Consider the following 27571-nt stretch of genomic DNA (forward strand, 5'->3'; position numbering starts at 1 on the left):
TCTCTTTACGCCCTTTTTTCTTATCTCAAACATGGCTTCTCCAAGTATACGGTCGAGAAGTGCCATGTACTCTTTTGAGGCCAAGAAGGCTTACCTGGATAACAAGCTTGAAAGCCTTCATGCTCTTGACCGTCCTGCTATGCGGCACATGAGATCATGGCACCACACTTCCTTCTCTTCTACAGCAGAGACTGTCGTTGGCAATGACGATCATGACCATCACCACCTTCATCACAAGAAGGAATCCCCTTTTTACACTCTCAATGTCATCTCAGAACAGCCCCCAACACCACCTGAAGAGCCCAAAATCCAACAAGACCCTTACTTCTCCGTTCCTACAGAAAACCCCTTCAACCTCAAAGTCTCTCCGTCAAAGGACTCATTCTTCTCTATTACCAGTGAAGAGAATGTCTACCCTCTAGAGACAGATCCTGAAAATGAAAAGCCTAGCCCCACTACGTCTCTCCCACCAAAAATCGTGTCATCAAAATTTGTTGCCCCTGCACCAGTGCATGCAAATGACAGCATTGAGACATGTGGCTACCCCAAGATCGACGACCCTGTCGATCCTGCTCGGATTCTCTCAAAAAGGGATCTGCGCAACCAAAGGGTCGCCTTCATGGGCATTATCGTCATTATCAACATCTGCATGGCGATCACTGCCTTCTTTGGTAGGAAGAGCAAGTTGATCTTTATTATCATCCTGTTCGTCAAGAGCAAGGATTTTCTATCTGCGATCTTGTCGCCTACCGGGTTGATGTATCGTGCTATCCATGACAAGTTCTGCCCACCCAAGCCTGTCCCCCGAAAATGGATCTTGTCTCTCATCCCTGCTTACTCTGAGAGTGAGGAGCAGATCGTCAAGACTATCTTCTCTCTTCGGGATAACGGTGTTGAGCCTCACAAGCAAGTCATGGTCGTCATCCTCGATGGCAAGCCTCGAAATGTTCGTTCGCACATGACGAGAATGGTCCGCGAGTTCCAACGTCCCTACGTTTCCCTCAAGTGGAAGAAGGGTGTTTTGAACGTCCTCGCCGGCTTCATGGAAGATGTCCCTGTCATTGTCATCGAGAAGGTCAAGAACGCTGGCAAAAAGGATTCTCTCATTCTCTGCCACGACCTCTTCAACTTTCCTCGTGAGAATTCTCCTCTTTACACGAAACTTCTACGGAAGGAGATGTGGGACGAGATCCTACCTGAGTTGACAAAGGGAGAGGACTTTAAAGGCTTTGATATGGTTTTCTGCACTGATGCCGACTCTACTATCTACAAGGGTGCTGTCGCTCTTCTGGCTAATGCTCTTGCTCGTGATGAAAAGGCTATTGCTGCTTGTGGACTTGTCCTAGTTGAGCTTGAACCTGGATATGAATGGTCATTTTGGAATCTCTATCAACAATTTCAGGTATGTTCCCTATCTCTCAACTACAACTCTGTCTAGGAGGAAAGAAAACTTAAGACTGTAATCCTCAGTGATAAAGAACTTGGGCAATTTAGTCTAAGTTCAGGAGTGTCTTTACTGAATTTATTTTGACAATCTCTTCTAAAGTCTCATGTTTTCTAGCTCCCAGAGGTCTTTCTAACATTCTACAGTACACTTTTGGACAATATGTCAGACGACGAGCCGAAGGGTTCATTGGCAAAGTCACTTGTTTACCCGGTTGCATCACCATGATCGCAGTGCGCCCAGAAATGGCTGGAGCTATTCGGAAATACGCCGAACCAGTTACCGGTGAACTAGTCATCAACCACCAAGTCCAATACCTCGTGAGTGGACCCCCCCTCTAATTCTCCTAGCCCTTCCCTTCTTTAACTTTCTTGCCTCCCACTTCCCGTAGCCTCCCCACAGGGCTAACCTAAAATCTCTAGGGCACTGACAGGCGACTCACTTACTCAATGCTGTCTCAGGGCGAGCATCTCCGCACGCTGTTCGTCCCTGATGCTGTCAGCGAGACAGTTGCTCCCCAGTCGCTGTTCCACTACTTAAGCCAAAGACGTCGATGGGGCTCGAATGCCTACTTCAACAATTACTTCTATCTGGCTGGCGAGAAGATGATCACCATCACTCGCGTTGCTGCCTCTGTTGAAGTCATCCGCCTGAGCTTGGTTTACTACCGTATTCTCAACACAGCCTTGTTTATCGCAAGCTGTGTTCGCCATGTCTCTGCTATCAAGCTTGTTCCTATGTTGGTAGTTGGCCAACTGCCTTCTCTCTGGTTCTTCTGTTCTATCCTCATTGAACCAGAGCTACGAAAGCGAGGGCACAAACTTGCGATTGGATACCTAATCAACAAGTGTGTATCGCCAATCATGAGTGTCATCATCTTCACAAAAGTTGCCACCAATTTGGGAAGTCAGGTCTGGGGTGTATCTGGGGTCACGGCATCTTCTGGTCCCGTTCCTCCTCAGGTGGAGATAACAGAGGAAGAGGCGAAATTGTTTGACGTTGATGTTGATGATTTATCTGCGGCCGAAAAGGGAGAAGCGCCTTTGTTGTTGAAAAACCTGCTAGAAGATGAGGCGATAGCCAAGCCAGAGCGTTGTCGCCTCAAGGATGAGCGAGGAGATGTCGAATGCTAGTCTGTTCAATCCTCATTGAACCTGAGCTACGAAAGTGAGGACATAGACTTGCGATTGGACACCTGATCAACAAGTGTGTATCACTAATTGTAAGTGTCATTATCTTCATATAGATTGGTGGACCCTCGGGGAGCAAGAAATCACCGGACCTTGATATAAAGTTTTGAAATAAACTTAGTAAGGTGTATCCTAAGTCTATACTAAACTCTAGGTATCCTAAACTTGTGCAAAGTTACCTAAGTCTTTTGTCATTTAGGATCAAGGTCCCAGTTTTCTTTCCTCCCCTAGATCTCTAGACCTATTTAATGAGAATCATGAATCAATCAAACTCAATCGGTCTTGATAGTGCTCGATGCAACCGTTGTTCGCCTTCAGATATATGTCATGACTCCATACAGTGTCTACGTAAACCTCGGCAGAAGCTTCGTCATTGTTGAATACTCCGAATAGAGAAGCTCGGTTCCCTTGGCAACCTTTCTCAAACCGTTGATTCACTTAACTCAATTCCTAGTAGTGTATGGGGTCGCGTGGCCAGAGTTCCCCGAGATCCCACGTTTGCGGTTCGCCGCATGTCTCACTATCCGCGTACCCCCACTACACAACGGCGATTGTCATCAATAACCGTTGACTTACCATGAATCATAGATTTTGATTATCAAATCAATGTCCATATTACTGACAGGGTGTCATCACCGTTGGAGCCCGTCCCACAATACAAAAGTCGCCTCCCGAAGCCATATCCGGGCGCCATGCATTCCAGTCATGACACTAACGCAGGACAACTGAGACCCCTCACATAAGCGTAAGATTATCTCCGTAGTGTCTGATCTGCTAAAATTCCGATGGCGATTCGGTTAAATAAGCCCAATCGATCTCTCCGCCAGATAGATCCAGTCGATATAGCAGATCCAGCATCTTACTTTTTTCCCACGCTTTTAGGAAGCATAAACACTGAACCTACAATTAAATACGTAATATCAATAATGATGCAATTTATGATATACTTTTTCCACCGGTAAACTAACCAACTAGTGATGACGATTATGCTTGAATGTTAAAGTTAATCAGTGGGTTCTAGATTTCACTCTTCATTCCAGCCACGCCTTGCCGAATGCTATCCCGTGCCTTTTGACGGCTTATATAACCCCTCGCTCCGACATAAGCAGCAGCTACTCCCCCACCTGAATTATTACCCTTTTTGGAATTTCCCCAATGCCTCTTCCTCGACAGTGTTTCTCCCGCTGGACCATTATCTCCGTCGTTGCCATTTTCATCATCGTCACTGTCACCGTCACGTGCGCTACTTACTTCACGCTGGCTAAGAAAAAGCATCATGCTTTTGATTGGACAAAAGTCATGAGTTCTCGTGGGGATGTGATCCCCGACTTTAGCTTTGCTGGGTATCATAACTCTGCTATCATACTGCCATACATCACCGCCCCCAACATCACTGTGTCTTTTAATAATAGCGTTGATGTGAGACCTGTGATACAGGCTGCTATTGATAGCATTTCTTCTTCGGGAGGCGGCTCTGTCATCTTGCCTGCTGGTAAATGGTCTATGACTGCGGGCCTCAATCTCTCTAGCAACGTTGTCGTCACCGGGTCTGCTGGTGGTAAGACCGTCTTGTCACTGAGCGAGAAACCGTCTGTGCCTGTTTTCACACTTGGCTCTAGCAATACTGTCAAGCCCAAGTATGGGTTCAGGTCAAATATCACCAACGACTACGTTCCCATCGGCTCGTCTTCAGTTGAGGTCGTTGACAGCAGTGGTTTTGCGGTGGACCAACTAGTCTATGTCGCTAGGATAGCCACAGCGTCTTGGATCGCAGCCAACGGCATGCATAACCTGGTCCGAAACGATGCATCCCAAACATGGATACCGGTATGTAGTGGTCCCTCCTCGTAACTGTGTATTTGCTGATCCTCCATAGGAGAATAAAAGATTTATGACGCCAAATCAGATCAGCGGTGTCGATGGAAACAACATTACCCTCAAGATACCCTTGACAGACAATATTGATCTGGACTATCTACAACCAGAGCTTATTGTTTATACCCCTCCTGAAACCAACAGCGAGATGGGCATTCGGGACCTTTCTATTGAGGTACCTGAAACTTGCTCTGGGGCTTCTCTCAGTGACAAGACTTGCAACTCTGCTGCCGTCCGCTTCCCATCTTGGACAGTTGATAGCTGGGCTAGTGGTCTCACTCTCAAGGGCTTCAACAAGTTCTTCCAGATCGACCAAGACGCCTCTCGCATCACCATCCAGAACACCACCATGAACCGAGATAAGGATATCTCGGGAAGTGCTCTCCCCTTTGATATTATGATCCAAGGTTCACAAGTCCTCGTTCAAGACTGTGAGCAGGTTGGCATCTCGTCTGCCCGCTGCTTTTCTGTCGCCACAGGATCATTGACACCTGGCCCCAATGCTGTACTTCGTCACAAAACCCAGTCTAATTCCCAGACTATATACCCCCATCAGAGGTGGGCTCAGGGTCTGTTGGTAGAGGATACATCAGTAGCGACGTACTTCGTGAACCGCAATATCAAAGGTTCAGGGCAAGGTTGGTCCATCAATGGTGGTGTTGGCTGGAACATAGATGGATATTGTGAGTTTGAATCTCCGCCTACTGGCATCAATTGGTGCATTGGGTGCGGTGAAAACGGCAATGAGCCAAAGGGAAATGCTACCTTTCTGGAGACGGGGCAGCGAGTTGAACCGATGAGTCTGTTCCGGGCGCAATTACAGAATCGTGGTGTCTACAGGGATGAGGGGGAGGAAAGCTAAAATAAATTCTGCGGCGGTAATGGAATCAGGAGGGATACTCGGACGCAGGCGGAAAGGGTGATCTCTATCACCTTATATAATTCAGAGCCAGGATGATTTCATTAAGTTATAATACGTTGTAAAAGTTTAGAATAATCAAGACAATTCGATTGCGTGGCATGATGCCAAACCGTCAAACATCTCCTGGCTGAAGACTTTTCACCTAGACACAATAAGATGTTAAGCATTGAGTTTTGTCATTAATAGTAACTATTTACTCTTGGTATCATCAACGTTAAATATTCAACCCATCCATCACCAATATCATAATGATCATCTAAGCATGAGAGACCTGGACCTGATCCTTGGGATCAGTCATGGCCTGCTCAACAAAGACCTTGTGCCAATGTCCAGTGAGAAGCAGATGGGTAGTCTCCTTAACACCAGCCCAATTCTCCCTAACAATATCCATAGTAGGTCGAGAGAAGACAACATCGATCTCTTCCAGAGTCTTGTTCTTGGTCTCAGGCATGAAGAAGATCTGGTATATCTCACCAATGAACGCGATACCACCGTAAAAGCCCAGAGCAAGACCAGTCTTGCCCATGGCATTCTGCATAGCAGTGAAGTTGTAGGTGACGATGAAAGAGGCGAGGAAGAGAAGAGCATCAGAAGTAGTCATTCCGTAACTTCGAAGGTAGGTAGGGTAGACCTCGGAGGGAACAACCCAGGTCAGACAAGCGTAGGAACCAAAGAAGCCCATGTAAATGATGAGACCGGAGAGGTAAAGACCCTCGACAGTCTGTAGCTGGGTCTCGACATCGAACTGATAACTGACACCAATCAAGACCAGTCCAATAAAGAATCCAGGCAACATAGTGATAGCCCAGAAGCGTCGACCGAATCTCTCCATGAGGAAGATGGCGGGAATAGTACCAAGGAGAAGGGATCCACCACCGACAAGGGACATGTAGTTGGATTCCTTCTTGTCGAAGCCAATCTGGTTCATGAGAACGGACATGTAGTACATGATAGCGTTGACACCAGTAAGTTGACCAAGGAGAATCATGATGTTGGCGTAGACAAGAGCGCGACGAGCACGGGGCTCAGTAAAGAAGTCCATCCAAGGGAAGCGATGGTTCTTAGCACCCTCAGCAACAGCATTCTCCTCCGAAACGACAGAGGCACTCATGACGTAGAACTCCTCACGAGATTCGCGGTCCTCAATACCACGAATGCGCTTCCAGACCTTGTAGGCATCGAGATGGCGCTTCTGGTGGATGAGGAAACGAGGAGACTCGGGGAGGAAGAGCATGCCGAAGAACATGATGGTCGAGAAGAGGAGTGATGAACCGAGAATGTAGCGCCAGTTGCCGGGGACGTTGAGAAAGATCGCGCCCACCGCATAACCAAGAACTTCACCCAGGGCAATGTTGAATTGGTACAGAGAGACGAGGTTGCCACGGATTCGGCGCTCGACCGTCTCTGCGACGTAAACGGGGACTGTACCGCCTTCGAGACCCACTCCGAGACCGAGAATGACACGCGATGAGACAATCATACCTAAACAGTCAGCACGATGATGATGGACCGGAGGCAGACGACTTACCAAAGTTGATTGAACCAGCTTCTAAAGCAGCACCAATAGTGTAAAGAATAATAGAGATGATGATAGCGCCCTTTCGACCAAAGTACTCGTTCGCAGGCGACAACAGCAGCGCACCACCAACAGCACCAAGCGGCATACCAGAGTTGACAAGACTGTTTTCATGTTCAGTCAGACCAAGATCATCAGGCAGGAACAAGTTCGCGCCGCTGATGAGAGACTGGTCAAGACCGGAGAGCAGACCACCCATGGATGCGAAGGCTACCAGGAGCCAGGTGAAGTGCTTGGGGTTTGCGAACTGGACCTGGAAGAAGCCCTTGTTCAGACCGCCGGCCTCATCGAGCTGGCGCTCCATGTCATCGATGAGATCGTCGATCTCACGACCGCCATGACGGGCTACTTCGAGGGCTTCGAACTCTGCTTTTTCGTGACCCATGGCTTTCTGAATCTCATCCTTCTCACGATCGACCGTGGTGGTCGAGTTCTGTCGACTCTTGCCCATGGTGAAGAGATGATAATTGTATAATGAGTATTGAAGAGGATAGGTTGTCAGTGACACCTGTTGGTAGGCTGGTTGGAAAGAATTACTTGTCGCGGCAAACCCCAGGTTTTTATATACAACCCACAATTCCGCAAGTCTGGAGAGACTTTATGCTCGTAGTCTGTTTCGCCATGGGGCACCGCAAAATGCAACGGCACAAAGTTATGGGGAATATGCGGAGCGTACGGTAGCACCGAACAATTCGCCGCTGGTTCTCCATCAGAAGATGCCGTCTGAGCCGATCGATTATAATGAGGTGGATCCAGTTCACCCGTAACTAACGCGTCTGTATCGATAACGCAGGCGACGTAGGATCGGGGAAACATTTAGGACGGGCTCACCGCGCGATTATCACCAGTGACATGATGCTTACTCGGACGATCCTCTTCTCCTACAGGCTCATCGAACCATCCATCATTGCCGAGATGCCTTTCAAGGGTCGCATTGTAGGTGTCGGTCCGGTGGGTAGGCCAATGAGTCGCGCGGGCGGTCACATTGGCATGTTGACTGGTGCAACTCCCGGGAGGGATCGACATGAGACTAACCGCGGATGAATGATGTTCCTTTTCTAGAAATGTTCTACGGCAAGCCTTTTACGTCATGGGAGCGGTTGACGGTCGCCCTGTTCCTCTCCACCAGCCATACCGTGATGGAGGACTAACGACAGCACGGTAGCGTGAAGAGGCTGGGACAGATACTCCTAGCGTGGCATGACCATGACCTTTGTGCCAAAGTGTTACGAGATGCATATGGATGGAAATATAAGGCATAAGGCGATGCCAAGTCAAAGGCACTGCTATTCCCATGCCAAGATGGGTTATCGTGGTGGACTAGACTGCTTGAATGAAAGCGGCCGCTGAAAGGAGCACTAGAGCGTTTTGCGATCTCGCCATGATTCAGCCGCATCTCTTGGCTGTCAATCAGTAGTAACATAACATGATGATGCCTCACTGTGAGAAAGCTACCCTAGGCCTACCCAGCCGATCTCATGTTTTGGCTTCAATTGACAGCTTACGAATCATGACAATGTAACATAACTAACGTCAGTTAAACTTTTATTTCATCGATCTAGACCTCTTATCGTGAGATGTTATGATTTGCTACCGGAGAATCGGCATCGTTGCAACGCAACAGCAGTCGCATAAAAATACCGCGCCCAACGTGCCCAGTCCAATTGCACCACAAACCCACAAATCAACCTTAACACTTCCCCATGGCGAACGTACATACATGCGGAGATGCACATTCATTCTCACCACGCTCTGTCTCCAATGTCCAGGGTAAGAACCTTGGATAACCGCCTCTGCTCGTTTCGAGTGTCGGCCCGTTGCCTCAAGCAGATGACTCCAAAAAAACCCACCATCTCCAACACGACGGAAAGAAACGGGCCTGGATACAACTTGTTCGCGTGGTAGACAACGCGATTCTGAGTAGAACGAGGATATCACGGGGGCGCTATGACCCCCGCGATTCTGGGTAAAGGGCCGAATTCCTCCACAGAAGAATTCAACCCCAATCACAGTAGACTCCCCATTTTTTGGAATCGCAGGGATTATCAGGCAGACGTTTTTACAGGAACTCAAAGTGGTGATCACTTTTTTGTATGAGAGAAAATCGAGTCATGTCTGTCATGAGCTCTTTGCGGATCCGCGTGAAATACCTGCTTGGGCAGCGAAGAGTTGGGATTTATACCCCTTTGGGAATCAACGAGTCTCCACTTGTAATTAAACCAGGAAAAACAAACAGCACTGAATTCCTGTTCCTCGGCGGAAGAACGAAACGGTAGCAGATATCCGTAGAAAAAAATCAGTCAATAGCGGGGTCCTGCACGACACTGGAAAACTCTTCCGATCCAGGAACTGGCATCTTGAGGTCATCGTGAGTCTGCGGCGCAAGCAGAGCCTCAAAACTACCGCTTGCTAACCCCAACCCACGAACACGAGTTTAGCCATCCTCATCATCCCGTCCGCCACCAAAATCTCATCTCCCTCAGCCCTACCGGCTGTGCCGTGCCCTTTTCTTGGCTGAACTAAGCCCTCTTGGCTCTCCCCCTCGCATCCTTGACCCCAACGCCCATGACAAACGCGATCCTGAGAATTGTACAGATACCCGTGACCACAATACTGAACCAATCCTCCCAGCGCCAATCTGCAAGCGACGAATTCCCCGAGATGCGCATGCCGATGAATATAGCTGTGAGCATGGTAAAGTCCGCTGGTAAGATGGCTGCCTGCACTGTCTTCCAGATGAAGATGTCGTGCGTGTAGCGCAGGAGCACGACGAGGATGATTAGGTATGACGTGCCCATGCCGCCGATCTGGTAGATGAAACAGCGGAAATGGTCGGTTGGTGGGTAATTTGTGAAAAAAGCCTGCATGGCGAGATCGTGGTCGATAAAGTTGACGTACATCCCGATGAGAGTCAGGATGGGGTCGACCCAGAGGAACCAGAGGCTGTAGATCGGGTGGATTTTATCAGTGATTGCCATTTTTGAGGATGTTACGATAACGCGACGAATATTTATAGAATTAGCATCATTGCAGTGACTGGTCCTTTGAGGTTTTTATAGTCGTTGAGAAAGATGTCAGCAGTGTCAGCGCAGTAAGCTTATCCTCAACCCCGCGTCAGCATCACCAAAAATGGCAGCCATTGGCTTCCCTTCATTGTATAAACAAGTTTGATTGGTACTCTAAGGAGCAATAGGAATAGTCAGTGTGATGCAATAATTAAACAGCTTGGCAATTGCAGGAATTGACGGGAGATCGCTGAACAAGATTTGGAGGGGCTGGAGGGAGTGTTAGACAAGGATACTGTGCTAACAGAAGTTCATGAAATTAAAGAGGGGCTGAGTTAAGATAATAACTTAGCCTATCCTTTCAAGTCCAGTGTGACGACTAGGGGACGTGAAAACTCACTATCTTAATTCTGAGTAACAGAAAGACGTAGGTCACGTAGTCTAAGTTTAGGATAACTTTTACGAGTTTAGTCCAACGCTATATATTTAGGTCTGATATTTTTATGCTCCCCGAGGGATAGGTATCCATTTCAGACATGATATGAATCATCGCGCAAGATAATTCCAGGCTACGAGTTAAACCTCGACGAGCTGACTCTAACCTCCGTTTTCCGTATGATTCCCTTACTGCTCGAGTTATCATCGTCTGTCTCCTGTTCTCGAGCGCGCGACGGAACACGCTGGGCAGAGGCGTGAAATGTTCCTTTTCGACCATTGATTGAATCTAGTCTGATGCCCTGACCAGAATTCTGAAGGATGTTCTCGCTCTGGGATAATTAGCAGCTGCATGCAGATATAGAGGGGTCAGATAGTAGATTTAGGAAACTCACATCGCCTGTATACTGATAGTTGGCCTCGTTGGAAGAGCCGTAGTAGAAGTTGAACAGTTTTCGCAGCGGGGGTAGAGAACATGCGATGATGCCGAGACAGCATTCGACGTTGGAGGTGATACTGACGACGCCAAGGTGATCTAGATAATAACATGGTTAGAAGATGTACAGACTAGGAAGGTAACGTGGCCAAACATACAGGCGATCTCATTTGGATATTTCACTGTGTCGTAGTATTTTAGGTACGGCATTCGAATACAGGTCGCAATGCTGGCCGAGACACCGAGACCGAGAATAGCGATGACGGATATCTTTCTTCGTCGAGACATCTGTAGTCCTGCTACAATGAAGAACGGAATGATTGCGCATGCCCAGTCGGTGGCCATCTGGATTGCCGAAACGATGTAGCTTACGGTCTGCAAGCTGATGACCTTCTGACATGTTCCTCTAGCATAATGTGTTAGTGGCGGCGTATACTGGCGCTTGTCCAAGAAATTGTACTCACAATGCTGGATTCCATGTCGCATTGAAAGGCTTGCAATTGGCAAACACGAACGCCAACGCTAGAACGGTCACGATGACCATGATGGACATGTTAACGCATATAGGAAAGACAACTCGCTTCCGACGATCGAGGCGCATACACGTAAAACCGATGGCGCACTTAATAATAGTCGATGAAGTAAAGTATAAAAGCTCCCAGTAGGTTTGGTACTCCACGGCGCGGATAAGGTACATCTGGTTCGGAATATTCGCATCGCGAGAACCGACTCCATAGCGCGCTGCAAGGATAGCGAAGACGACGGCCGGTATTAGAAGTATCTTTGCTCAAGTTAGTCAATCTGAATTCGTCATTAGTATTAAAGAAGAGGGTGACTCACTGTCGCGAGAACAGCGAGGTAATCTTCAAACCCAAGAAGTCGTGGCGATACACCAGATAAACCCGCGCGCACATAGATCCTGAGACAAACGACGACAACGCTTATAACCCCGAAGGCAATTGCGAAGCCTTGAACAGCAGGTCCAAGATTCTTCGGTGTTAGAGGTTCGAGAGCGTCAGCGAGAGCTTGGATTTGCTCTCCTGTCATGGAAGCCGCCATCTTTGAAGTCGTCAAATTACGAGATGCGAGAATTGAATCTAGCCCGCGCCGTTTATTTGAAAGGGGCGGGATCTCTTTATTGCCGTGCATGATGGATCTGGCCTAACCCTGGCTGCAGCTTGTTGCCACGCAAGGTCACGATTCCTCCATGGTTGTTGGTCGTAAACCGCAAGAAAACTCAGGGTATCTAATCTAAGCGACACAAAAGACTTGGACAAACCTGGCCTGAATTACCGGGTCGTTGGGCCAGTTTATTTTTGACACCCTATAAGATTTCTTGCTCCCCCCCATGTCTAGGTTGCTCCTGGATCATGCACACGGGACGTTTTACCTCGCTAGGGGAGGAAAGAAAACTCAGGACCTTAGCCATAAATGATAAAAATACTTAGGTAAATTCAGCCTAAATTTAGTACACTATTTACTGAATTTATTTTGACACCGTATATCAAGGTTCGGTGTTTTCTTGCCCCCTGACAGCACGCTAGTCTTGATCTGTTTTCAGCTGTTAGGGGTCTGGTAGGGCCAAGACACTCATGTCGCTTTTGTTTCGCGTGTGCGGGGTTCTGATTGGAGTGATTTATGTGATGGGAGGGGGAAGAAGCAAAGTTCTTGGTATTAAAATACTACCTTGACGAAGCCGGGTAACAATGCCGTTGCTCTTTGTCCTAAAATTATACGAGAATGCGAGTCATAAGTCTTCAGTATGTTGGCATCCATGTCACGCAATTCATTATCCGTCAGTCAAAATGCGAGACAAACATATTACTTGTCATTTTCCGTGTTTCTTTTCTTTTTATGAACGGGAAGGCTGCTCACTGAGTCAGGTTACTCAGGCAAGAAATGCCTGATCTGAACAACACGTCGTCGTCCACTTCTGGTGGTGGAGGGAAGAGACGACAACTGGAGACCGTGTTGGCCCCCTGCTCCGGGGAAACTGTTCCCCTGATCCTGAACGTTGCGCTACGACTTCATATCCAATAACAACACCGTAAATTGGAAACAGAGTTCAAGCTACTGCAAGAGCCAAGGAAGAACATGATATGAGAATCCAGGGACGAGACTCGTAAGCGAATAAACATTTGTGAGCTATTACCTCAGTTACCGCCTCAGCCCTTCTGTAAAATGTCCGAGGTGGGAGAGACGAGTTCATTCATGTAGACTAGACCAATGCCAAAGCAAATGGCACAGAATGGCTGCAGTTCTGCAGGGCAAAATACTGCAGTTTCTAATGCATGGTATTTTGCTGAAAAATTCTTCGTGTTTCATTTGCGCAGGCCCTGGCTTGAGTGTCCACCTACAGCGCAACGCCGCAAAGGAGCGTTTTTACGACCAGGGATGATGCAGAAACGACCCTAGGACTTCCTCAATCATGTTGGTTACCCGTCAGTTTCCCGACGACGCTGTAGCCGCCAGTCACCGCCCTCGCCCAAGATTTCCCTCTTCAATCACTTCTCTTCTCGCCATTTGCTTTTTTCCCCCCTCGCTACAAATGCCCATTGTCGCATTCACAATGGGACCTATTCTCGTATTTATAGCCATTCTGGGCTTGTATCTTGTCGGCAATGCAATTTATTATGTCACGCTGCATCCGCTAGCGAACATCCCCGGCCCAAAGATCTGCGGGATCACACGCATTCCCTACTGGTTGGCTTCGCTCAAGGGCGAGGATGTCAAATGGATGAAGGGCCTGCACGATCGGTATGGACCGGTTGTGCGCTTTGGGCCGACGGATGTGAGCTATACGGCTGGTGAGGCGTGGAATGATATTCATGGACCTAAAGTTACGGAGAAGGCGCAGGAGTTTTCTGTGCAGCCTGTCAACGGTGAGAATTGATGTAAGCTTACATGATGGGATCTATGCTTATACGGTGATTCTTGTTAGGCGTTCCTAGTATGCTTACGACTGATACTGAGAGCCATACTCGCGTGCGACGGCTGTTTTCACCGGCCTTCTCAGAGCGCGCTTTGAAGCAACAAGAGCCTCTCTTCAAGAAGTACTCAGACCTTCTCATGTATAAGATCTCAGAAGTTGGAAATGATGGTGCCAAACCAGTCGAGATGACGCAACTACTCAACTTCACAACCTTTGACGTAATGGCAGAGCTCTGCTTCGGACACCCTCTTAACCTCCTAGCACAGAACGAATACAGCCCTTGGGTGAGATCTATCTTTGAGTCACTTAAGATGTTGCCGATTGCGTCTATGATCAACTACTACCCGATTCTCAACGCGATATTCACTCGTTTTGAACCAAAGTCTGTTACACAACAGCGCGTCACGCATTGCAAACACTCAGAAGATCGTGTCAATCATCGATTGGAGAATGGTTCTGATCAGCCTGATGTTTGGAACTTGGTCATGTCGGCAAAGGAGGGCAAGGGTCTTACACTTGAGGAGATGCACTCTAATGCGGAACTTTTCATGCTTGCTGGATCTGAGACAACGGGTATGTATTAGAAGTAAACCTCTGGCGGATGTACATGACGATGACTGACATGATTGGATCTTGTAGCTACACTGCTGAGTGGTTGCCTTTATAACCTGCTTACCTATCCCGAAAAGATGAAGACGCTACTTCAAGAGATTCGCGGCAAGTTCACGAGTACAGACGACCTTACTTTCGAACGCCTCGCTGAACTCAAATACATGAACGCCTGTCTCAAGGAGGCTCTCCGCGTCTACCCCCCAGTTCCCATCGGAAGTCCACGAGTAGTCCAACCAGGCGGCCAGCAAATTCTGGGCAAGTACATCCCACCAGAGACACGCGTATCAGTCCACCATTACTCCACCTACCACTCTGAGTCTAACTTCAAGGACGCCGAAAGTTTCGTGCCTGAGAGATGGCTCAAGACAGACTCAAAGTATGCTGGAGATATGTGGGAGGCTCACCAACCCTTCGGATTTGGACCTCGGAATTGTCTTGGACAGAACATGGCTATGCATGAGATGAGGCTCATTTTGGCGACCTTGTTGTTTAAGTTTGATCTTGAGTTGTGCGAGGAGAGTCGGAATTGGGCGGATCAGAAGTCTTTTGCGCTGTGGATCAAGACGCCGTTGATGATGCGGGCGAAGCCTGTTGCTACACATACCAGGCTTAATATCTAAGAATTGCTTGAGGGAATAAATCAAGAATGAGAACCTCTTCCGCTGTAGTGTTTCCCCTCGATCGGTTCTGTGACTGCCTGGTCCTCAACTCCAAACGCGAGATGACCAATTTCACCATCTGTATTTGTCGTCGGTACCTCTCCCCATCTTAATTTCATTGTCGCCATTAGATCCAATGGGCCGCCTACGCTTTCCGATATCTCCAATAGAGGAGCAGTAACCGTGCCGCCTTTTCCAACTGCTTGGCTCGAACTGACGGGGATGCAGTGGCAAGCAGCCGAAATGACCTTGGAGTTGCTTCCTCCTAGAACCATCTGGCCCGGTAAATTGTGCTTTGCCAGGATCATCGGACTCAGGGCAACTATCAGTGACATCGAGAAACCGATCAAAATAGCCACGGATGAGAATTGGAGGCCGCGATCAATTTCCGCAATCCCATAAGGTATCATGGGGTCATAAACTTCAGATCAATGTCAGTAGACTGTTCCAACAGCATATCGTCAATTTTCTGGATAGCATGAAGTCACTGACATTCGTAATTACTCAAGTAAAAGCAATTGGAATAAACCCAATGCAGTATACTGCTAATCGCAAGAAGTGGAATAGACCAGCGATAAGGGAGTTGCAGACGATATGTCGATCGTTGGCTACCCCTCGGGTTCGTCACTCTCAAAGACTTGTAGTCAGTCCCATACCTAGCCCATTCCAACTCGGCAAGCATTCGAGTTATCAACCCATTTAACGTCATGTAGCATAGAGACAATAGTACTTACGGTGTATTCGATATCATAGTAAGGCTAAGCAGTGATGCTGACTGCAGTCCAGAATCGTTGACGTCGGCGTTTTTCTGATGATGTGCGAATCGAGACTCTCGCCTACACATCGACGTTTTAGCTTTTGACGTGAGAGTTGAGTGATAACTTACAAAGATTGAGTCTGCAGTGCCGGTGCAAGGAGGAGTCCACTAAGAACCAACAGACTTCCGATAAGCATGTAAGAAAGGATCCAAATACCCGGATTCACTGCATTCCCAGCTACCGCCTGTTTCTTCTTCCACACTCTTGAAGTGCCCAGTACTCTGTCTGGATCAAGTTTCATATGTAGGTCCTCAGCGTCGAGCGTGCACATCCCCTGTGTGCAAGTATCCGGCTTGGCAATGAAAGAAGAAATTGCATCCCCGACAGTCATGAGGGGATTTTCAGTGTTCCAGGACCTGACTTTCAGGGTATAAGCGCATAACAAGCACTTAGTGATGCACATGATGCAGACAATAAGAAGAAGAGGATTTGCAATGCTCAATCGACAGGGAGCATCAAATCTTTCGGAGAGGCAGTAGTCAACTTTCATCGTTTGAAACGCGGGCTTGTACTCTGTTTCGTTCATGTGGATGACTCCGGTATCTGGATTGAGTTGCATGTAGTAGCCAGGTACCGTGTTATTATGCGTAGAATTTGTTATGAGCCCGCGCGAGTCTCTCAAACGATTGTACCGGCCAGCGAACCAGAGGGAATTTGTTGCATTGAAATCATCCCAGTCATTATTTACTTTGACGACATTTTCTCGCGTCCACTGAGAGCTGGGCGTGTTGTTCTGATTGCTCATGACCATAACGACATGCCGGTGATTCAGCATGAGTGCTTCAAGATCATTATAGCGTCGCATACAGTCTTGAAATTCTAAGCGTTCCCAGGACTCTTCATTTAGAGAATTCTTGATACTCTTGATAGTTCTGTTGGGGGTGCTCTCGCCGTTCACAAGATATGTATAGTTGGACGTAGTCGTCACAGACGGAAGAGTATATCTTGCACCATCCAGAAAATCCTCCGAGACCATGATGGCCAAAAATCCATTCGTAGCCTTTGACTCCAGCACAGAACCGTTGAAAACCAAGTGTAGAGGGATACTTGTAAGTGAGAAAAGCGCCCAAAGGAAAATCCGACGCTTTGAAATGAAGCGAAAGTTGTGAATGGAGTGCACACCAATTTCTACCCAGCGCTTTGCAGCATGGGCACGATCAACATCTTGTCGTGTTGGAGCAACGAGGACTTGCATGAAGAAATTGGAGGAGCCGAGGACGCCTGTTCCGATGATGTTGATGGCAAGATGGATCCAGAGATTTGCACGGGAGATTTTATCGCATGAACCGCTCAGGATGGCCGTTTCGCCAAAGATAGATGCCCCGCCGCCATTGACTACCTGGAGGGATATGATGAGCACTGTGACTAGGAAGATTGTGAGGATTGTCGCGAGAATGGTGAGGTAAAGAGCTGTCTTTCTCCAGCCAAAGAGCTTCTTCATGGCGTCCATCAGATTGTATTCAGGCTGCACATCGGACTTACGAAAGAGCAGAAGAAGCATAAAATAACAGGAAGATATGAATCAAAAAGGGCAAAAAGAAGGGAGCATCTCAAAAGTCAGCCACAAGTTGGCATCTCCAGATACGGATTTTGGTGGCGTTCCAGCTGAGCCTCTAGTCTGCCAGCCAACCCAATAGCAAAGGGAGATTTTCGCCATGCAACACAAGGCCGTCAAGAGCGTCCAATTACACAGAGTCATTTCGGAATCGGTTATAAATGCCAAGTTACGAGGCTGACTCGAACGCCAAAACATCAACATGCACATTTCTTGCTCGGTCTACCTGATCGACAGCCTACCCGATGCGAACAACTGCAGTGGAAATGACTGATTGACTCTAAAGCTGGAAGGAAGTCGTTTAGCGATGATGCTATTGATAGTAGACCGTTGTTGAATGGCAATAAAGGCATGCCGACCGTCGCAGGCTGCACCCAGTGATAGAACACAGCGGCAACATCATTGCGCTCACAATCTTCTGACCCGGTTGACGATACATATAAAGAAGCCGAGGCTTTGAGAGCAAGGAAACCTAAGATTCTAGGGGTCTATCTGTAAGATATACTGATCTTAATGTGATTGATAGGCTCAGCTCCATTCGGCAGTAATGACAGTTTTCCGATCACGTGGAGGAGACATCCCGAGTCTTGTCCGGGCGGCTACGCTAACCACAAAACCCAGAGGGTTAATTCGGCTGACAATGGATGTCAGTAAGGGAGCATGAAGAGAATAACCAGCTGGTAATACAGGAGTACAAATATTCCGGAGATGATATTTAATCCGTTCATGAGCTCTTCATCGGCCCCATCTTGATAGAAACGGAAGAACAATGACAGCTTCAAGTCAACATTGACTTCACCTCCGCGCCGAAGTGGAGACCGGAAGTCCATCCGTTCCCCACAAAACATCCCCAGCATCGGGGCAGTTACCGAAGGGTCTTACACGTTGACCTCTCAGGGTATAAAAAGCCCATCCTTATCTTTCCGTATCTCCCCTTACATCTTTATACTCTTCATACCCCATAAACCGCCAAAATGTCTAAACTCGTTCCTCTCACCGTCATCAAGGGCGCCGGCCACGAATTCATCCCTCTGCCCCAGGGCGAGAACGCCACTGTCGCTGACTTCCATACCATCCGCACAAAGACCGATGCCCCCGCTCACATCACTTCTGGCTTCTACAAGATCGAGGCTGGTCCTGCTCGTCCTGCGCACTATGACTTTGAGGAGAGCAAGTATGTCCTGAGTGGTCAGATTGATGTCTTGGTATGTTCCCCGTCGAACTCGTTGTGAAGTGAAACTAACGGACTGTAGGATGAGGCTACTGGTATTACGCATCACCTTGTTCCTGGCGACTTTGCCTTCTTCCACGTTGGCTCCAAGGTCAAGGTCAGTACTCATTCTCCTCCCTCGCTCCCAGAGTCACAATATTGACAAACAGGCAGTTCTCTACCCAATCCCAGGGCTTTGCATTCTACGCTGTCACTCGACCTGTTCGCGCGCCTCACCCCAACCTGAAGGGCCGCGAGGAGGACACCAAGTCCCGCCTGTAAAGTTTAAAAAAGGATATTGGAAAAACAGTTTACGACAAACGTCTAGTATGATAAAATAGACGATAATAGAGTTTATTTCCCGCCGCCAATGACAGCTTCTATTCGCGCCACTGTTAATCTTTGACGATGAATCTAACTAATAATCATCCCGTGATGCACTGCAAGGTCTGATGTGTTCCAATGCTTGACTATCTTACCACTGCAGAGACAGGCACTGACGGGCGATAAGTGTCGTCATAACATCTTTGACAATTTGTGACGTGACGCGCGGCGGATTCAGCAGCGGTTAACAAACCTGCTGATGAGGTCTCAGCGAACAGATGTTCAGATCACGCAAGCTCTATCACACATTCATAGCCCGAAACTCAGAGAGACTCATTCACAATACATCAAGTACCGCCCAAAAGAATAAAACTAGGCTCTGTAACCCAATCTCCCGACATCGCACCAGACATTCCAACAGAAAACAAACCAATCAAGAACCTTAACCGAGACAACCAACCTGGCACAAAAATGGCCACTTGCATCGGATCTTGATATCTGCTACCCAAGATTGAGATCTTCAATCTCGAAGACCTCGATGCTGCTTTGGAGAAAATTTACGGCGAGGGCAAAGTAACATGGAAAACGGTTGATAAATCGCTCATTTTCGAATCACAAACTGTTGATTTGGTTGGCTTGAGAGAAAAGCTTGGGGATTTGAAATTGACGTTTACGTGGCCTGAGTTCGCAGCCAGAGAGCTAGATTGAACGACCTACAAATAAAATACCACCAACTGTTCACGCCCACTAAGTCTGTCACAATAACGTGTATGATGCTGATATTTTGGAATGTGATAGTTTCTGAGATTCGTTTAACTGGTACGCCTGAGTCATCACGAGCTGTCACAGCCTACAGGTTCCCCTGGCAAATTTATCGCTAAGGTGTGAGATTCAGAGACGAATTAGGTATAATCCCTGGTTCATGCGTCAAAGGCTGTTGGGAATTGACAACTATTCTTCGCTTCTGAACCAAATGCTTCTCAAACGCAGCTACGCACTGCTCTCGAGCCAAATGGGTGGGCTGGAGAATACATAAACCTCTCTCTGTACCGCTACGAATACCTTTACAGCCTCATCAATTCAAACCTTTATACCTCAATTGTCACAATGTCTGCACCTGAAGAGCCGGGAATTGTGCGGGTCGTTGGGGAGCCAAAACACTTCAAGCTTGAGACGCTCAGCCGTGATCTTGAAAAGATTCATGGCAAAGGAAAGGCGCGGTGGAAACTGATACAGGCTCACAAAGCCAAACTCGTCGCAATTACGATTGAAACAGAAGATATTTCTGCTTTAGCAGAACACTACGAAAGCCTTGGCGTGATAGTTGAATGGGAGAAAAAGAAGAAATGAGCCATCCTCAATACATGAAGTATTAAAGACACTGGACATTGTACGACCTGGAGTGAGGATCATGAAGGCTCTATCAAATCTACTCTATAAGCAAGCCTACCATATAAAACACCATCTACTTCTGGCAAGCAGAAAGGAAAACATCGTCCATAAGAAGCGTAAAAGCAGCAGGGTTATTCTTGCAAGTAAGAACAAACGACAGCTCAACAGTAGAGTGCGTAGGCGTGACAAAGTTCATGCGGTTGCGGTACTGCCACCAAGCATTAGGGTCGTAGAAAGGATCAAAGTCATCAAAGTTGACACCGTCAAACTTGACGAGGATGTCACACTCGTAGTAGGGAAGATGGGCGCCGTTGCCCGTGTGGTGGCCGTAGCCGAGATAGTATGTCTGGCCGGGCATCAGGCCTGTGATGGTGCGCTTGAAACCGGCCTTAACACCGTCTTTTTGAGGCCAGTGGAGAGCCCTGGGAGTTGTTAGTTTAGTGATGAAGAAGGGACGTGGGGGGAGGGGGGGGGGACTTACATGGCGAGGTTTCCGCTGTTGGCGCGGGCTTGGGGGCCGAATTGGCCGTTGTAGGTGATACCAGCGTTTCCGAAGATCTGCCAGCCGCTTGATGCAGACTCAAAGTCACCGTTGGGGATCAGGTTGGTGCTGACGCAGTTATCCTGAGGAGGCGCGGCGTTGTTGAGAGGACCGACGGTAGTATCGGGGTCGAACGCGGTAACGGTATGGGAACCAGGTGTAGGAGTGGCAGGTTGGGTGTCGGGACGAGTCGTGGTGGAAGCAAAGTTGGCATCAGTCGAGGCACCGCCGTTTGCAGAGGTGCTGGTCTGGAAGCCAGGATTGACTGTCTGAGTGGTAGCTCCGTTGATAGCAGTCTCGGTGGGGATGACGGTTCCTTTAGCAGACTCGGTGCTCTGGTTCTGAAGGGCGGTGGTAGGGTCTTGGTTGGGAACATTGGTGGCGGTAGAAGGGCCGTTCTGAGTAGCAGGTCCATTCTGTGTGGTCGGAAGAGCTTCAGTAGCAGGGCCGTCTTGAGTACCAGGGAAGGTCTGGGTAGCAGGGCTTCTCTGAGTGGCAGGCTCAGATTGGGTAGCAGGAGCAGTTTGTGTAGCAGGGCCACCTCGAGTACCAGGGAATGTCTCGGTAGCAGGTCCACGCTGAGTAGTCGGGGCAACCCGAGTAGTAGGAGAGCTATTCACAGGCTCACGGATATCACCGCCTCCAAAATCAAGTCTAAAATCGTTGATGTTCTCAGGAGTGACCTGGTTAGAAATGAAGATAGAATCAATAAGCACCACAGCAGAACCTCCACCAGAGCAGGTGGTCTGGATGTTCAAGAAGCCCTGTGTAGCAGGTGCAGAAGTAGAGACCAAGACCTGGTTGTAGCTGACGCTAGCGCCATTGGAGAAAATGCCAGTGGTGAAAAAATTTGTAGAACCGATGAATGCCTCGAGAACACATGAAGTTGTCGCCTGGGGAGGCGTGAAGACGAGGTAGAAGAACTGAACCGTGTACTGAGTTCGCACGTTCAGACCAGTAAGCAACTGTTTTAGCGCCGCAATCTCTCCCAGAGTCTGACGCTTGCGCGTTACAGAAGACCGGGCACTGAGTGAAGCACAGCTCCTATCAGAGCTTCCACCGCCAGGGTTGTAACCTTCGTCAGTGTTAAGGGTGACATCGCCATCAGTGACAAACGGATCGAGGCTCGAAAGACCACCGCCGGTACAAGTGTTGGTAATGATAGAATCGACCGGAGGCGCAGGAAGAGTCGTAGCTTCAATAGCAGCAGATGAAGTCTGCGAAGCAACGGAAGCAGAAGTTTCAGTGTTTCGAGGCTTGCAAGGACCAGCGACGGCGCCAGAAATGGCTAGAGCCGCGATGGCGATGAAGGAACGCATGGTGAGCGTAGGGGTAAACCAAATCAACAACAAATGAATGACAGACCGAGTTGGACGGTTGAAGCTCCAGAGAAAAAGTCCAAAAAAGCCACATGGGAATCTCATTTGTATTATAGATGTTTCCTGGTGTTCGGGCCCCTATTGCGGAACTGGTGATGTTAAAGGTTTTCGATAGTGCAATGTGGCGTTTTCCATGTTGAGACGTTCAGCCTGCGCCTTTTGGGTCCGGTAGTTGAACTATTGGTGTTTAGTGTTTTGGTGCCTGGGTTGGTGTTAGATGTGGACCCTGAGATTTGACGTCAATGTCAGCATCGTGATCGTGCTGTAGGGGAACAACGTATCGAGAAGGGATTCACGAATTGGGTGACAGACTGTGATTAGCGAAGAGTACCTTTCTGAATTAGAATGCCTCAATCAATTCGGTATATACTCTTATTGCAATAGCTTGGGGAACTTCGAACTCGTCACTTATCTGCTTCCCCATGCCAACCCGCAGCGAGCATCACTACCCCTGGACCTCATCAAGGATATTCTGCCTCCACTTTCTAGTGCTGAGCATGCATATCAGGAACTTACCGAGATTTACTCCTCATTCGACATCCTTTCCGCACCGTAATCTCAAATTCGGTCACTAGCGGCATAGTGACAGCTTTCCCGAGAGTCTGGATCTGAGTCGCCCACTACCGTGATTCAATAGCGCCAACGGTAGCGTCTTCACCTCTCCGCTCTAAACTTCAATGCGGAATGGCGCTGGGGGCTCAAGCGTATCAACTCTATACTGTGTCGTGACCATTGTCATTTGTTGCAATTGAGCTTACTGCTTGGGCGGTTTCCTCACAATTGCTAGACCGATAACCTCGATTAGAAAGATTGCATATCATTGTCTCGAACACTGGCAACCAGGGTCTTGAGTTTAGTTCTTTCAGGGTCTTCATTCACTATCCCCAGTTTTATCCGAATGCGTCGTAACAAGAGATTGCTCATACTCATGTTAGAATGATATAACCAATTTCTCAGCAAAAGTCTTAAATGCAATAACACATCTAGTAAAATGATATATGTTATCTCAATAGTGGCCCCGACCCCGATACTCCTTCTCCAAAGTACCAAGATACCCCTCCACCTTGATTCCGCCTACACTAAGCTCTTCAGCGTCGAGCAAAATCCACATCATTCGTCCTGGCATGGTTTCATTCCCAGTAATATTCTTCCACTTATGTGCAGTAGCTCTTTGGACACAGACATCACCCTGACGCATGATACGCATCTCTCCAGAGTCGAGAGTCAGTTCAAAGACTCCTTCTATGACGATGCCGTAGTCAATTGTCAGAGATCGATGGAACGGAGACTCAACACCAGGACCAAAATCAATCATGCGGACGATGGACCCGTTACGGTAGTGGAAGGGAGGCTATGGGATGCATTAGTGATTAAGTTCATAACAGGCTTGGGAAGCTTACCTCCTCCTGCTTTGCCTTTACGACATCAACGTCTTCATTGAGATTGACGGGTGTTTCTCGAGTGGAGTAGATGATATTAGCCACAGCTTTGTTCTCACCCATAAAACGATAATGCTCGCCGTGGTCGGAGGTTAGAAAACGCGCTTTGCCATCTTCGCGGTGGCCGGTGATGTGTCTGACAATCTGGCGTAGGCCCGGGGCAGGAAAGCTCCCAACATAGTACTCAGGAGTCTGTGGTGCAGCTGAAGAACTACTGTCTGCCATTTTGCGACATACAAGGATTTCGTGCGAGAGGTAGGTGGCGATGGAGATTGAACTCTGGAGGTTTCAGTGCTTGGATGCTTGATGAAGACGGGGTTGTCAAGAGATGTATCCTGTAGACTTGCCACTACTACTGGATTATCCTTCTCGCGCTGGATGAAAGAGGTCCGAGATGTAGTCTGATCATGTTTCACGCCATTGGATTTCTAAGCAGCTCTTGCAGGTGGTCTTTGTGTAGCTATTCTAAATAACTTGTCACCTCGTGATGCTGCCGACATTGCTATTGGGTGACGTTTGGCGAGATATCCACGTTGCCATTGTGAACAAGATCTCACCACCTACTAAATCACCAGCTACAAAACTATGGAGTCGGCACTCGGATAGATTCAATACCCGTTGCCGAAGAATCAGGCCGTGGAAGTAACACACTACAGACAATTCTACACCGCTATATGTAAGCTGATTGCTGCATCAATGGAACGCAAGAGAGACGCGAGATGCTGTACGAAGAGTGTCAGTCGGCATATACAACGCCTATTTTTTGATAGCTGAGTTCAAGCGCGATGCTGTGCACGTAAGCAGTTACCTATTGTACTACGGAGAAGTTCGTTCATACTTCCTGCGTACCGCTGAGTGAGATCTTAGTAGATGGTACAGACTCACTACTGCAATTGATGTAACCAGGCTTAACACGGCACTTCAGAAGATGAACGGGCCATCTGGGAATCTAAGAGATCATCAACGGGACTTGATCGACACTCACTGTTTCGCCGTAAGTTCATATTATATCAAGACCTATTGCTATGACCCCCGGACCTCTCATACTGTTACTTTGATCTAAAACTAGCTCATCTATACCTCTTGGATACTACTTCTCCTTCAGCCACATACGCCTTTTCTAGTTACGCAGTAGTGAAGAAGCATGGCAGCTTCCAATCGATGCATCGAGTTTCCGGCCCCAGGGCTTCGAAACCCGTTCCGCTATGTCACTGGCCATGACAGTAACGGCGAGCCAACATTCCTGCTGGTAAATATTACTCTTCTGACCAAACATGTCAAAGTTTCTCACTAACATGCCTCAAGACAGATCATGGCGACCATCGCGCTGTTATGCTAGACGGTGAAGGTGCTCAAAGCATCATGTACAGCAGCAACTCCAATCCAGTGGAGCTCACCAATAATGTCGACTTAGAATTTGCCAGAACGAACAGAGTATGTTTCTGAACTTCCATGACTCCACGTAGCTAACCCCCATCAGCCTTCTCTCCACATCCCAAAGGGCTGTGTCGTCCGCATGGTAGATTTTGCACCAGGCGGTGAGTCCAACATGCATCGCGCTTTGAGTCTTGGGATAGGAACTGTCTGTGAGGGTGAAGTTGAGCTATGTTTGAGTGAAGACGGAAAGCTCAACCGTGTTCTTCGCCCAGGAGATGTTATTATCAATCGCTGTGCTATGCATCGTTGGAGAAATACGTCCAAGGAGAAACCGGCTCGCGTGCTCTTTGTTATGCTGGACGTTGAACCGGTTTTTGTTAATGGTAAGGCGTTGGAGTTTGATATGGGCGAGCTCATGAAGGAGTATGGTGACTATAAGGAGGGTGAAGGTGCAAATAAGAACGCGTAGGGTAAGGCGATGTAATGGGTTAACGTTTTCGAGTTATCTACACTCATTTTATTAAACCATAAAGCTGGATAATGTGTGGTTCAGAGAGTAGGCTCGCCGTAAACTGTTCATAACGTCATTGAGGAATTATTTTTATGTCTCGCGCCATAGGTCCGGAGTAGATACAATCATCTAGGAAGTAAAATCACAACTAGAACACGACCCCATGATCGAAACTGACGCTCCATATTTTCTTCCCAAGTCATTCTAAGACTGATAACGTGAGCGGAAGATTGGAGTTCTCCATTTTCTTCCACGAGTTATCCGAAGACAATAGAGGACGGAAGATGAAGCCTCTGGCGGCCCAAGCGTCAGCCCCCGGGCGTCGGAACACAAAGAAGGGTACGACCGTCAGACTACGAGTACCTGTGATACAGAAGTGAATGGAAGAATGGGCTTGGATGATGACGCGTGCATTCGTATTCGTGCAACGCGACTCAAACTCGTGTAGCCATGGATAAGACAAAGAATGCTTACGAATGTGAAAGTATCAAGCCACCAACACACAAGAGAAAGTACGTAACTTTATTATCATGGAAAGAGGGGTAGTCGACGTGAGGCTCCCAGGCGGAGTTGGCATTTGTCATGTCAAAACGCCATTCAGATTACGAATCACTCCGCTTTCTATAGCAAAAAGATCTCAGGGTGTCGAGAGAAAACAATATTATAAAGATTGGCAGTTTAGCATCCCTATAGGAAGGAATGGCAACATAGAAGACGAAGAAAATAGACATCTCCAATCTTAAAAACAGACAACACAATTTCTCAGTAACGATGACGATTTACGTGATCACTGGTATTTCCAGAGGCCTCGGAGTGAGTTTGTTAACCAAGCTACACAGACAGCACTAATCAACTTCCCACAGTACGAGCTCACTCGCCAGCTTTCCAGCGACCATAGCAACACCGTTGTCGGTATCGTGCGCGACAAGCCTGCGACAATCACGAAGATTTCTCAAGATGAAGAGCTAAACCGACGCCCCAACATCCACGTCATCCAAGCCGACTTGACAGATTATAATGCACTCAAAGTAGGCAGCAGAGATAAGGCGGCCCATTTTGTACCAATAGAAAACTGACGGGCAGTATAGGGAGCCGTGAACGAAACTGCTAAGATCACCGGCGGCAGTATCGACTACCTCATCGCCAACGCAGCCTACGTCTCGAAATTTGACACGTTTGACCCTCTCGGAGCCCTGTGAGTATCACCTCAGAATAAAAGACCAGTGTTCAATAGTACTGATTCCTTCAGCGGCAATACTCCGAAGGAGCTGGAAGATGATCTCAAGATGCTCTTCAACGTCAACGTCGTTGCAAACATCCACCTGTTCAACCTCTTCATTCCACTTATCCTCAAAGGCAAAGAAAAGAAAGTCGTGACTATCTCCACAGGTCTAGCAGACCTAGAATTCACCAACAACTTCGAGCATGAGTTTACCCCGCTGTACTCCATCAGCAAAGCCGCTATGAACATGGCGGTCGCCAAGTTTAACGCCCAGTATAAGAAAGACGGCGTTCTGTTCATGAGTGTATGCCCTGGAATGGTCGATGTTGGCCAATTTAATCACGGTATGTTGTTGTGCCTGGGTATCTGCAGTATACTAATAGTCGACAGCAACCCCACAGCAGATGGAGGCGATGGGGGGAATGATGGCCAAGTTTAAGGAGTATGCTCCGCATTTCACTGGCCCAGCGACAGCTGAAGATGCTGTCAAAGACATGAGAGCAGTGTGGGAGAAGGCGAGTATTGAAGGTGGCTATGGCGGTGCTTATCTTTCTCAATTTGGCAACAAACAGTGGCTGTAATGGCAAGCGATGTCTCAATGTTTGAGAATGCCAATTCAGCGACTCCAAGAGCTAGATTTCTTACTTCTACCTAGCCTCTGAAAGTATACACACAACTTATCGCATGCCGCTTACTGAATCCTCTGAATCCGAACTT

At 48.0% G+C, this 27571-nt stretch overlaps 13 protein-coding genes across 13 annotated transcripts; 7 read left to right on the forward strand and 6 right to left on the reverse strand.

Moving 5' to 3' along the window:
* Positions 1-31: 31 nt before the first annotated feature.
* FVEG_08443 (hypothetical protein) lies at positions 32-2577 on the forward strand (the record flags this gene model as incomplete). Its single annotated transcript, XM_018897334.1, has 3 exons — positions 32-1402; positions 1591-1764; positions 1867-2577. 3 exons carry the CDS (start codon positions 32-34, stop codon positions 2575-2577), a joined length of 2256 nt encoding a protein of 751 aa, XP_018754961.1.
* A 1193-nt stretch (positions 2578-3770) lies between these two features.
* Positions 3771-5559, forward strand: FVEG_08442 (hypothetical protein). The gene is made up of 2 exons (XM_018897333.1): positions 3771-4461; positions 4511-5559. The coding sequence occupies exons 1-2, from the start codon at positions 3790-3792 to the stop codon at positions 5369-5371; spliced, it is 1533 nt and encodes a 510-aa protein (XP_018754960.1). The 5' UTR covers positions 3771-3789; the 3' UTR covers positions 5372-5559.
* Positions 5556-7616, reverse strand: FVEG_08441 (MFS transporter, SP family, major inositol transporter). Its single transcript, XM_018897332.1, has 2 exons — positions 6960-7616; positions 5556-6913 (listed from the first exon to the last, which is right to left on the reverse strand). The coding sequence occupies exons 1-2, from the start codon at positions 7456-7458 to the stop codon at positions 5688-5690; spliced, it is 1725 nt and encodes a 574-aa protein (XP_018754959.1). The 5' UTR covers positions 7459-7616; the 3' UTR covers positions 5556-5687.
* Positions 7617-9143: 1527 nt separating this feature from the next.
* FVEG_08440 (hypothetical protein) lies at positions 9144-10057 on the reverse strand. The gene has a single exon (XM_018897331.1). It carries the CDS (start codon positions 9983-9985, stop codon positions 9527-9529), a length of 459 nt encoding a protein of 152 aa, XP_018754958.1. The 5' UTR covers positions 9986-10057; the 3' UTR covers positions 9144-9526.
* A 371-nt stretch (positions 10058-10428) lies between these two features.
* FVEG_08439 (hypothetical protein) lies at positions 10429-11980 on the reverse strand. The gene is made up of 5 exons (XM_018897330.1): positions 11724-11980; positions 11348-11664; positions 11042-11289; positions 10843-10982; positions 10429-10779 (listed from the first exon to the last, which is right to left on the reverse strand). Exons 1-5 carry the CDS (start codon positions 11940-11942, stop codon positions 10582-10584), a joined length of 1122 nt encoding a protein of 373 aa, XP_018754957.1. The 5' UTR covers positions 11943-11980; the 3' UTR covers positions 10429-10581.
* A 1115-nt stretch (positions 11981-13095) lies between these two features.
* On the forward strand, positions 13096-15154 carry FVEG_08438 (hypothetical protein). Its single transcript, XM_018897329.1, has 3 exons — positions 13096-13765; positions 13825-14388; positions 14455-15154. The coding sequence occupies exons 1-3, from the start codon at positions 13312-13314 to the stop codon at positions 15045-15047; spliced, it is 1611 nt and encodes a 536-aa protein (XP_018754956.1). The 5' UTR covers positions 13096-13311; the 3' UTR covers positions 15048-15154.
* A 4-nt stretch (positions 15155-15158) lies between these two features.
* FVEG_08437 (hypothetical protein) lies at positions 15159-17905 on the reverse strand (the record flags this gene model as incomplete). Its single annotated transcript, XM_018897328.1, has 3 exons — positions 15973-17905; positions 15821-15922; positions 15159-15408 (listed from the first exon to the last, which is right to left on the reverse strand). The coding sequence occupies exons 1-3, from the start codon at positions 17403-17405 to the stop codon at positions 15159-15161; spliced, it is 1785 nt and encodes a 594-aa protein (XP_018754955.1). The 5' UTR covers positions 17406-17905.
* Positions 17906-18218: 313 nt separating this feature from the next.
* FVEG_08436 (hypothetical protein) lies at positions 18219-19775 on the forward strand. The gene is made up of 3 exons (XM_018897327.1): positions 18219-18664; positions 18713-18787; positions 18844-19775. Exons 1-3 carry the CDS (start codon positions 18434-18436, stop codon positions 18949-18951), a joined length of 414 nt encoding a protein of 137 aa, XP_018754954.1. The 5' UTR covers positions 18219-18433; the 3' UTR covers positions 18952-19775.
* Positions 19776-20100: 325 nt separating this feature from the next.
* FVEG_16325 (hypothetical protein) lies at positions 20101-20343 on the forward strand (the record flags this gene model as incomplete). The annotated part of the gene is made up of 1 exon (XM_018905575.1): positions 20101-20343. The coding sequence occupies one exon, from the start codon at positions 20101-20103 to the stop codon at positions 20341-20343; it is 243 nt and encodes an 80-aa protein (XP_018754953.1).
* A 115-nt stretch (positions 20344-20458) lies between these two features.
* FVEG_08435 (hypothetical protein) lies at positions 20459-22245 on the reverse strand (the record flags this gene model as incomplete). The annotated part of the gene is made up of 2 exons (XM_018897326.1): positions 20459-20807; positions 20867-22245. 2 exons carry the CDS (start codon positions 22243-22245, stop codon positions 20459-20461), a joined length of 1728 nt encoding a protein of 575 aa, XP_018754952.1.
* A 1066-nt stretch (positions 22246-23311) lies between these two features.
* On the reverse strand, positions 23312-23969 carry FVEG_08434 (hypothetical protein; the record flags this gene model as incomplete). The annotated part of the gene is made up of 2 exons (XM_018897325.1): positions 23312-23656; positions 23706-23969. The coding sequence occupies 2 exons, from the start codon at positions 23967-23969 to the stop codon at positions 23312-23314; spliced, it is 609 nt and encodes a 202-aa protein (XP_018754951.1).
* A 919-nt stretch (positions 23970-24888) lies between these two features.
* FVEG_08433 (hypothetical protein) lies at positions 24889-25590 on the forward strand (the record flags this gene model as incomplete). Its single annotated transcript, XM_018897324.1, has 3 exons — positions 24889-24993; positions 25050-25178; positions 25225-25590. 3 exons carry the CDS (start codon positions 24889-24891, stop codon positions 25588-25590), a joined length of 600 nt encoding a protein of 199 aa, XP_018754950.1.
* Positions 25591-26403: 813 nt separating this feature from the next.
* On the forward strand, positions 26404-27435 carry FVEG_08432 (hypothetical protein; the record flags this gene model as incomplete). The annotated part of the gene is made up of 5 exons (XM_018897323.1): positions 26404-26445; positions 26496-26660; positions 26721-26827; positions 26882-27198; positions 27245-27435. 5 exons carry the CDS (start codon positions 26404-26406, stop codon positions 27433-27435), a joined length of 822 nt encoding a protein of 273 aa, XP_018754949.1.
* Positions 27436-27571: the final 136 nt, after the last annotated feature.

Source organism: Fusarium verticillioides, chromosome 10, assembly GCF_000149555.1.
Source record: "Fusarium verticillioides 7600 chromosome 10, whole genome shotgun sequence".
NCBI lineage: Eukaryota > Fungi > Ascomycota > Sordariomycetes > Hypocreales > Nectriaceae > Fusarium > Fusarium verticillioides.